This window comes from Pteropus vampyrus, unplaced genomic scaffold (assembly GCF_000151845.1).
Source record: "Pteropus vampyrus isolate Shadow unplaced genomic scaffold, Pvam_2.0 Scaffold54, whole genome shotgun sequence".
Taxonomy (NCBI): domain Eukaryota; kingdom Metazoa; phylum Chordata; class Mammalia; order Chiroptera; family Pteropodidae; genus Pteropus; species Pteropus vampyrus.
The window spans coordinates 459833-470485 of NW_011888835.1; the positions used below are offsets into that span (position 1 = coordinate 459833).

Here is a 10653-nt window from a genome sequence, read left to right on the forward strand (position 1 = left end):
ATCCCATTTCTAAAAGAGGTGGAACTCTTTAACAGGTTGCTTTTGCTCAGGACTCTCCATCAACCTGGCTGATATTTTCTTAGAACTGGACCATAATCAGAGACCTTTTTTAAGTCCAATTTTCCTCTTTCCTTCTTCCTCTCATGTGTCAGATCTGCATCATGGCCTGAAGATTCTTCCCACTTTCTCAAGATAATTCTTTAGAACTACCCCCCGCCCCGCCCCCAGCAAATGTCTTGTACATAATTGATATTATGATAATCACTTGTCTTGGCATCTTCTTCTCAGCGAACTTAAACTAACATAGAGTTTGAGAGAATATCAATAATTTGGTATTAACTGTGCTAAACAAGAGGTATGTATTGGGTTATAGATGTAGATATCGAGTAGACAGTTAGATACATAAGACTGAAGATGCAGGAAATGAGAGGAGAGGTCTAGTTTGCAGACAGAGATTTGGGAGTTGACCAAGCATCACTGGTATTTAAGCCGTAGAGTAGGATGACTTTACCAAGGGAGCAATGTAAAAAGAGAGGAGAAGAGCACTTAGGATTAAGCTCTGACAGACCCACTTCAACCAGAAAAAATGAATCAACAGTGGGATGGGGCACAGTCAGGAAAGTGTGGTGGGCTAGAAGTTGAGGGAAGAAAATGTTTCAAGGAAGCCCATAATTTTAATTGCTGCCTATGGATCAAGTAATATAAAGTCTGAGAATTAATAATTAGGTTTAGCATTGAAGGTATATTTGCTGACCCTGGGAAGAACAGTTTTTTAGAGGAAATAGAGATGTGAGACTGACTTGAGTGGTTTTTCAAGAAAAAATACGAGGAAAAGTGGATATAGAAATGGAGAGAGCGAGTATCGAAAATGCTGTAGAGGAGCTTTGCCATAAAGGAGAATAGCCAATCGGGGGAAGTAGACTTGAGGAGCTTTTTTTTTGTTTGTGCACTTTTGTTTTTATTTTTAAGATGGGAAAATTAAATCATGTTTGTATTCTGATAGAAATGATCCAGTAGGAAAAGTGACGGTATTGTAGAGGAGGGCGAAAACTTTCTGAAGCAATATTCTAAAGTCGGAGAGGAGAGATAGGACGGTTCAACCCTTATAATAGGAACAAAGGCAGAATGAATAGGAACAGATGGAGGTAGGTGGATAAATGTGGGTGCTGGACCTTGCAGAAAATCTGATTCTATTTTCTGAGTGAAAATGGAATCACAGGGAGGTGTTAGAGGTTTATATTTATTTAGAGAGAGTGAATAGATTCAGGAATTGCAATATGATTGCCTAGCAGCATTAAGAACCCATTTGGGATTGCAGGCATGAATGTAAAGTGAGAGTAGTCAGCATACATTATTTTTCTCTGTAATTATAATCAACTCTTCAGGTGCAAGCACAAGTAGGCATTGGATAGGGATGAATTAGGGCTTGGGTTTTACTGACTGTAAAGCAAGAAGTGATAGAGGGGCAGTGGAGTTGAGGGGGTAGGTAGGTAAGGGAGAGATTTTCATATAAGGCAAGTGAAGACATGAAGATGGTGAGCATCTGGGTTATCCCATTACTCCTGAAGACATACCATGTAAGCACTTGCCAGTGGGGTTTATAAATAAAGCTCTCCTTATGTGACATTTTTATGCTGTATCTCAGCATGGGTTGGAGAGAGATTTAGGATTGGGGGTGTTTTGCAAAGGAAATCAGCAAGGTGATAACACATCACTTGCCAACCAATATCTTGCCCTTCAGAATGTAGAATGATTTATAAAACAGATGTGTTAATGGCTAATATTTTGAAAGAACGGGCTTTTCATGTTAACAAAATATATAGTGAAAAAATTTGTCAAAGCAGTAAGCTCACCCGTGATGATATTTTGCTTAGATAACTTGTGTCAGTATATAGATTTTCTGTAGTGAAAAGATTTCAATGATAGTTGAACAAAGAGTTCCACTGAAACAGTTCAGGGTTTTCTACCTCAGTCAACTTGTTTGAGCATCTAATAAATTGTACTTAATAGTAATTTGTGTTAAAATAATAAATGCAATAATTCCTTATATATAAACAATAAAACATGAGTATGATGCCACTTCTATTAGAGATACCTCAGTAATTCCTTAAAATTGCTCTTTAGTTACTCAAGAATTACCTCTGTGCATGCAAATATTTTTAATTAGTATTCTCTGAGGTTAAAGAAAGCCAATAATTTCATTATTTACATTTCCGAACAAATTAAATTGTCCTATAGCAATAATTCTTAGATTTAAAAGAAATGCCAAATGTTTTTTAAGTGATATGATATAAAATTAAGAGTTCCTGCCTTGATTTGTTACTTAAATTTGGTTTGCTTACTTATATGTACATTTGTTGAATAAGTACACTGATATGTTATATAACAGCAAAGTTGACTAAGCAGTGATATTTAAAAATTTCTTTTGAAATGTCCACATCTTAACAATAAAATTTATGCAGCTAACATACCACATTGTGGAGATCATGTTTAGAATCTTCTGTGGTATGAAAAAAAATATATAACGCATATAGTTTTTTCATTTTCATTTTCCAACTATTAAGTATTCTAAAGATAATATTTTTCTTATTTAATAATGACTATAAGGTATGAGAGCAACTATCCCTTAAAATCACCATTCCACCTCTGAGAATAAGCAGATATTTTTAAGGCGTATTAAATCTTTTCACCCACAGAAAATTGACTTGCCTGCCTAGAAAGTGAATTCCTCTACATAGGTTGTATGGGGATAATGAAATATGTAATGTGACTTTTAGGAGTATCATTTTTAAGGTCTAGCAGATTGGAATTGATTCCTGGCTCTGTCCCTTACGCATGGGCTGCGTAAATGTGGGCAAGTTACTTCATCTTTTTATACCTCAGTTTTGTCATCGTGTTCCCCTCACATCCTCAAATAGAATATTGAATACAAGAGAAAAGGGACTTCATCTGGTTTAAAAATCTCTAGTGCCCAGCACAGAGTTAGGTCCTGAACAAATATTTGTTGAATGAATAAATATACAAAATATATACTTAGAAGAGTACATGAATACTAATTGTATAATGGGGATATTTTGAGGATAAAGGTACATAAAACATGATGCATACAGAGTGTGGTCCTGGATCAGAGTAACTGTTCTTGTTGGAGAGAGTTCTGGGGAAGCCAGGGTGAGTTTGCCTTATGTGTCTGAACTTTCTTTGCCCTTCAGACTGCAGAACAGATTTAATTAGAACTTGTGGCCTTATGCCATGCTCTAGAACCATGATCTGTGTAAGAGGGGAGATATTTAGTTATTTCTACTCATATCTCCTCAATCTTTCATAATATTTAGGAAAAACAAACCCAGTGGATTAAAGTATTTTAGCATACAATCTAAAGCTCACGCCATCAATAAAAATGTTTTTAGAGCTTAAGCATGCATATCACTGGAGGTTCATTGATTTTAAAATGCATACTTTAAATTTTTACATAGCCAAAATCTGGATGCATTTGACACTCGGTGGCATCTTACAATTGATTGGCTTTTCTTTTTCATTCTCTCTCTCTTCCCCTTTCCTTCCTTTTTCTTTCCTTTGTAGTTCATAATATAATAAGGCGTGTTCAGTAGAATTGATAAAATACGGTACAGCTATATATAATAGCAGTATTTCTTCATGTTTATTTCTTACCACACCCAAACCTGGCAAGGATTTTTTTTTCTCATTTCATACCCCATGAAATTTTAATACTGTAGATATACTCTACATCTGTTTATGTGTTACATGTATATATGTGTTTTATGAATGTAAAGAGTAAGATATTCTTGTCCCCTAAGAACCAATATTCTTCCACTTGGGAACACTATCACAACCGTTGAGTATGCAGCTTTTAAAGTGAAACTCTGTATTATTCTTAGTTTTAAAAATCTCATTTACTAGAATTATGGGAAACATAAATTAATGTTTAGGTTTAGAGCATTTGGTTTTAATTATATAACCTGATATCTAGGAGTTTTATTATCATCATGAATGATTGTCAAATGCTGTAAAAATGCATGCAAAGTTTGAACATTTGTTATGTACCCCAACACTCCATGTATTTTAACAAATGAAAGATCTTTGAGTTCATCCGGTGATATTATTCAACATATTATTCTCATTTTACGAAATAAAACTATTTAATAAATTTAGGATGTTCACTGCTTCGCCTTTGCATATTCATAATTTTAAAGACATAAGTTGAACACTACATCAATAAGGAGATTCCCAAAGACCATCTCATTTCTGTGGAGTGCTGTAAGATATCTGATACTCCACAGACAGCACTCAGCAGGGAGGGTGAAGATGTGCAATTCTCTAAGGCTTTCTACAGCACTCTCCTACTGCAGTTTAAGTACTTTGGGGACCCCCACCTCCAATAATAATAATGGAATACAGAGCTCAGTCCATTTGTGACCAGTGGTTTGCATCAGAGGGAAGATAGGGACACAATCTATGACCAACAAACTGGGATTTTCTCTTGCAAAGCTAATTGTTGTATTCAACAGCTTGAACTGATGCAGAAAGGAGTGGTGTATTTACTTGGGGAATATCTTTAAATAGCAAAGTTCTTCAATGTGTTTTTAAATGTCACGACTTTTCTCTGGGCTTTGCAGTTTAACTTTCATTTTTTTTCATTAGTGGTACAAACTAGTTTTAAAATTCGTGAGACACAAAACTTTTAACTTTGTTGTATGTATTGCAATATTATTTTATATCTGGCAATTAATACATGTGCATATTGGCCTAGTTGTATTGGGTTATATTAAATGGCTGTTTTTGAGACTCAAATGTATCAAAGCAATGCTCTGTTGTTTGGGGGGATAGGAACTCTTCTAGTAGACCAAGCAATGTATCAGCAAAACTTAACACAGGTAGTATTCAACAGAGACCCCTCAGCAGTACACAGACAACCAAATCAAGGCTTTATCAATTGATTTAGTTTTACACAAGCTTTTGTAAATAAACTGAAAGCAAATTCAAAACCAGAAATCATCTCCTCCGCTGCTCCGAGTACTCGCTCTTTCTCTGCCCTTCAGTCGCAGCATCTCCATGATGCTCCTGGCATAGACGTCTCTCAGGTTAACGCTGATGTATGAGTCAGTGGCAATGTTCTTGGTTAGCTTCTTCAGAGCTTCGCGCTGCCTAACAGCTGCTTCCTTGAGCTTTAAGGTGAAATAGCAAGCAGAGAAGCGGTCGTTAATAATAGCAATAGGCAAGGCCAAGACAAGGATTCCGGATAATATACACATGAAGGCCACGATTTTGCCTGTGGTGGTGTCTGGTCTAATGTCCCCATAGCCCACCGTAGTCATGGATGTTGTGGCCCACCACCATGCACAAGGGACACTTGTGAAGGTTGTGTCGGGAATGCTCTGCTCAGCAAAATATTCCACAGTTGAGAATATAGAAATTCCCACGGACAGAAATAGGAGCAGTAGGCCGACTTCTTCATAACACTGGGTGATTGTCATTCCAAGTGAGCGTAATCCTGTAATAGAACAACTACTGTCAGTCACTGGCACTCCTCCCCTCCTCCTCCCGCCTCCCCTCCCCCTCTCCACTATCCACCCACAAACATGCGTTTCACATCTACTATGACTCCAGCATTGGGTTAAGTTCTGGGGAAACATAGATGACAAATCAATCTTTATTTCAGGAAGCTTAGTTTGGTTGATGGGGCAGGATTGAGAAAGATAAAAAGAAATATAGTTAGATGCATTCACTTACTTATGTATTTATTAAATACCTATTATTTATAAAAAAAATAAGTGAGCAAGCAGAGGATGTATGATAGGAATTTTTACTGGAGTCTATACAATGGGAAAACTTTGCAGTGTTGCATGTGGAGGGCTCATTTGGTCAGATCTGCATTTTAATGCATCACTTCAACACATTTTTCTAGTGCCAATTTGATGCATTCTCTTTATATTTTATGCATCTTTTCTTCTCGCCCTCCCAATAAAGTTTAACACAATGAGGGTATTGTTATCTGAATGCAAGAGGCAGTAAAGAGTGAAAGCAGCAGAAATAAGTTAGGCATCAGTTATAAAACTGATGAGAGAGCATCATATGTACACTTAGAGGACATTCGGAGAGGTCTGTTAGGAGGGATTCCGGAACTCCCATGGCACCCATTGACATTCTCATCCTTCAAACCAAAGCCATAGGGAAATACCTCCCTTGAATACATAGAATTTCTACATTCTTATAAGGAGGTAGACCTGAAAACAGAATATTCCTCCACAGCAAAAAGGTATGGAGGACTGAAGCCACTAGGAAAATCACTATGAGGCATTGGGTGGATTCCCCATTGCTATTCTGAGGGTTTATCGAGCCCCTGGGAGACAGACCCAAGAGAGTCCATCCCCATCTCTGAAGAGGTTAAGCCCTAGGGAGAGTAAGGTGTGCCCTAGTCGTAATGGGACTGTGATTTGAATGAGGTATCTTCTCTAACACTAGAGAGATATTGCTAAAAGTGTATCTATATTTCGAAGTCATATCAATCTGCTGTCACAATAATACTGTCTCTGAAGTCCAAAGCACTACCTCTTAGAATCATTTAAAATTTTTATTCACTCACTGGAGACTACTTGTAGTGCACTAAAATACTATTTGTGTTCTATTATTTTGATTTTGTTCTTAAAATTTTGAAATATTCTTGAATTTTTTTACAGATCAGTGAATATTAATTTTGGGGTTTAACTTCAAAAATAAATTTTTTTAGAATATCTTTAGAATATCTTTTAAAAAATTGACCTTGCTGTGTCTGTACTGAATTGCATTTCTGAAATAAATTGACAACATATGAAGAAAAGCAGACCATTTGGGGAGTCTGTTTTTATTTCAAGATGAGATCTTCTAAACGATTTTGTAAAGAAATGTAAAGTGGCCTGAATTTCTGCATGCCACATTTATTAACTCAGATAATCCTCAAAAAACAATATGAGATAGATGTTGCCATTATTATTCCATTTTACAGATGAGAAGACAGGCACAGAAATGTAGCATCTTTTGTACAAAGCTACAGAGCCAGGATTTAAACCCAGGCTGTTTGGCCTGTCATTGTTCTCCTAACTGTATTGTATAATACCTCTCAATTTATATATGTAATTATTACATGGGGAAATATGACATCTATGTCTATGTTTTGCCAAATGTAAGGCTTGAGATAAAATTGTCAAACATTTGTGCAAGTGTTCATATCTTTTCAATAAACTAAGGCTTTATTAACACTTTGTACTACTTTAGAACTGAAAAACCCTTTGAAGAGGTGACATTGTGGAAATTACTATTATTTTCTTTTCCTCTCTTTTGGGGAAAAAAAAAATGTAGTCTTTACTGGGTGTTTTTAAATTGAATCCTGTGAAGAGTTTATAAATACTAGAAGAAAGCATCCCATTATGTGTGTCAGAAAACAAAGAGTAGTACTTCTAAAAGTTGTTGGAAACCCCATTATCAAATCCCTGGCGTGTGAGCCTAGCTAGGAAAACACACTCAAACACACTCCCAAAATGATGTTAGCATCGGTCCTCATTGCCTCAAGATGTAGGGGGAAGCTGAGGTTAATCTCTCTCTGTAACTGCAGAAAGAGATAACTGCCATTAACTTCTTTTAGGTGACCACTCAGGCATATATGTAGAAAAATAAGGCGATAGTAGGATGCTCTAGCCAAATTATTTTTATTCATACGTATTACATTAATATGTATGATACTAACATGGCGTCCTCCTTCAGTGTTTTTCAAAGCGTGGTCCAAGAACCACCTACATCAAAATCACTTGTGAGCTTGTTAAAGTGTATGCTCCTAGATCCAACCCCAAATACTAAAATATGACTTTCTGTGGATTGGGGCTCAGAATTTGCATTTTAACAAGATTTTCGTGGGATTCCTCTTGTCTTTAAAGTCTAACGCAAGGTAACACATATGTACTCTGGAACATCCAACAGCTACAGAGCCGGCCACTGAGGATCACTGCCCCCAGAGAGGAAGGATCATCTTTCATGGATTTGTGTGGTTTCCCCCACCATTGACTATTATTTTCATGCAGAGTTGTGTGTTGTATGGAGATTTTTCTAGAGAGAGTGTTCATTAGATTATCAAGGCTTTATGATACACATCCCAAACTATGGAATTCTTGTTACCATCTCTCTCATGCATCCCAGATCAGGGACAAGAAAATTCTCAGATCCTAGATAAAATATTTAATTAGTGTCTTCTGCTTTCTTCCAAAGCAAATATTTCCATTGTTTCTTCAAAACTTATGGGAAGGTTACCAGTACCTGGTCATCTCTCTTTCTGCATAGCCAGAGAAGCCTCTGGAGGACTGACTTTCTCTTCTGCCAAGGAACGTGTGTGGTAGGCACATCCTTGGACACAGAAGAGAAACTGGCTCACGTTCTAATGTATCATATATAATTTATGCATATCTTTTTATGAGCTGTTTATGCATATTTTATCTGTAACCTTCTAGAGGCAGAGTCTTTCATTTCTGTACATCGTCTGGGCAGTGAGATAAAACAAATTGAGGTTAACAAGTGGGCAAATGATTTCTCAAATACTCTTATGGAGAAAAAGAGTGTGAGAGGCATCGTCTCCTCTATACCCATGATAAAACTTTAAGGTTTTGCTTCCCAATACCTTTTTGGAGATCATGGTTTGGTAAAATCAGGAGGCTGCTAATTTTGAGTATAGATGCAGAGTTGCTTTTGTTGGATTGTGGTCAAAGCACTAAAGTTTACAAACAAAGGCAAATTAAAAGGTATCAATGAAATCTGCGTACCTGTGGAATGCCTGCCCAGTTTTAGCATGCGCAGAGCCCTGAGCAGCCTCAAAACCTGGACAATGCGCCCCACGTTCTCCAGCTCTTGTGTAGTCTGGCTCCCACTCAGGCTCTCTACCAGGAGGGTGATGTAGAAGGGCAAGATGGCAAGGAGGTCTATGATGTTTGGCACCTTCCTTAGGAAGCGGCACCTGTCCCGCACGCACAAGAAGCGCAGGACAAACTCCCCCGTGAACCAGCTAATGCACACGTACTCCAGGATTTCCAGCAGCTGCAGGTCCAGCCAGCTTAACTCAGCTGACATCAGGGCCATGTTGACGATAGACACCACCACGAAGATGATGGAGATGACCCCAAAGATTCGGGCAGCTGTGGAAGACCCAGGTTTCTCCAGGATGTCCCAGAGTTTCTGGCGGACAGTGGGACAAGGTCCTTGTGAGAAGTCCTGTTCACTCTCATGTTGACTTTCCTGGTCTTCTGTGTCCTTCTTAAAGTCTAAAGTTTCACTCAGCTCCTTTCTTCTGAAGTATCTTTTAGAGAAGACAACTTGGTGATTAGTCAACTTTTTTTTTTTTTTAATACAGAAGTAAAAGAGAATTAAACTTGACAGTGAGGTCATGCTTTTTATTTCAATAAAATGTAGAAAATGTCCATTCATGTTTTACCCAGGCTGTCTCTTGCCCATGGAATTCTAAATTTCTCATTAGATATATTATTTTTTAAATGACACTATTGTGGTAGAAGTTTATACAAAAGAATTTATACATAGCAAATCTACGTTGGATTAATGTATTTTATTCCCATTTTCTTGTAACAAGAACAGAAATTTGTCATGGAATTGTGTGTGTGTGTGTGTGTGTGTGTGAGAGAGAGAGAGAGAGAGAGAGAGAGAGAGAGAGAGAGAAATGGAAAGGTATTTATGAAAAAATGGTAGTAATAGAAAGATAATAGCAAAGTCATTATCAAAGTTAAGGAATTAAATTTCTATCTTCTATGTTTAAAGCACTTGTCCAAGTTTTTAAAGTGAGTGTCCTCGGTTTGATAACTGATAATGCTCCCTATACATGCATCTTTTGGAGCATAGCTTCTCTAACTCATTTATTCAGTCACCAAATATTTATTTCAGGCCTGACCTCCCATGCCTTATAAATAAATTGGCATACATTCACTCAAAAAAGAATTAGGTTCAAAAGTTCCAATTACAAAACAGCCTTGATGCTTTCCAGCCTGCACCGCCTCCCCAGCTTCCAGCGCAGAAGTGGCCACAGGTATTCTTAGGCCTGGGTTCTGCGAGGCTTGTGCAAAGCCTCACATTTTTACCTCTGCCGCCCTCTCTCCACCGCGCCCGCCTCCCCGCCCGGTCACCGCGTGCCATTTGGGTACCTGTCCCTGCAGCAGGAATCGATGCTGAGCTCGTCGATGCCCCAGTACTGGATCTCCTGAAGGAAGGAGAGCGCGCACAGCTGCTCCATGACATGCAGGCGGCCGGTGCGGTAGTAGTGCAGGACGTAGCGGAATGCTTGCGAGCTGCGATCGAAGAAGTACTCATTGTCCACCGGGTTGGCATCATCGCAGAGCTCCAGGGGGCTGGGCGCGGCGGCCAGGGCCCCGGGCCGCCGGTACGAAGCCACTACCACTGCCAGCTTGCCCAGGCGTGTGTGCGGGAAGCATGACAGAGCCTGCTGCGAGAGCACGAAGCGGCTGCCGCCCACATTGACGGTGAAGCAGTCCCCGAGCGCCAGGGGCTCCCCTTCGCCCTCGCTGCAGAAGACGCTGGAGTCCAGTGAGGTCAGGGAGCCGCTGTCAAGAGGCGAATCCAGCAGCGCGCGGCCGCGGGGAGGCAGCTCCATCC

The 10653-nt window shown here is 38.8% G+C and overlaps 1 protein-coding gene across 1 annotated transcript; it reads right to left on the minus strand.

Annotated features, from left to right (window-relative positions):
• Nucleotides 1-3942: 3942 nt before the first annotated feature.
• KCNV1 (potassium voltage-gated channel modifier subfamily V member 1) lies at nt 3943-10651 on the minus strand. Its single transcript, XM_011360363.1, has 3 exons — nt 10185-10651; nt 8802-9331; nt 3943-5509 (listed from the first exon to the last, which is right to left on the minus strand). The coding sequence occupies exons 1-3, from the start codon at nt 10649-10651 to the stop codon at nt 4998-5000; spliced, it is 1509 nt and encodes a 502-aa protein (XP_011358665.1). The 3' UTR covers nt 3943-4997.
• Between the last annotated feature and the right edge of the window lie 2 nt (nt 10652-10653).

What these genes read in the sequence shown, in the direction of transcription:
- KCNV1 (XM_011360363.1), bottom strand. Translation starts at nt 10,651, where the DNA reads ATGGAGCTGCCTCCCCGCGGCCGCGCGCTGCTGGATTCGCCTCTTGAC. An exon ending in GATTCCTGCTGCAGGGACAG is followed by an intron (nt 9,332 to 10,184) that starts GTACCCAAATGG and finishes CTTCTCTAAAAG; the next exon opens with ATACTTCAGAAGAAAGGAGC. An exon ending in ACTGGGCAGGCATTCCACAG is followed by an intron (nt 5,510 to 8,801) that starts GTACGCAGATTT and finishes GTTCTATTACAG; the next exon opens with GATTACGCTCACTTGGAATG.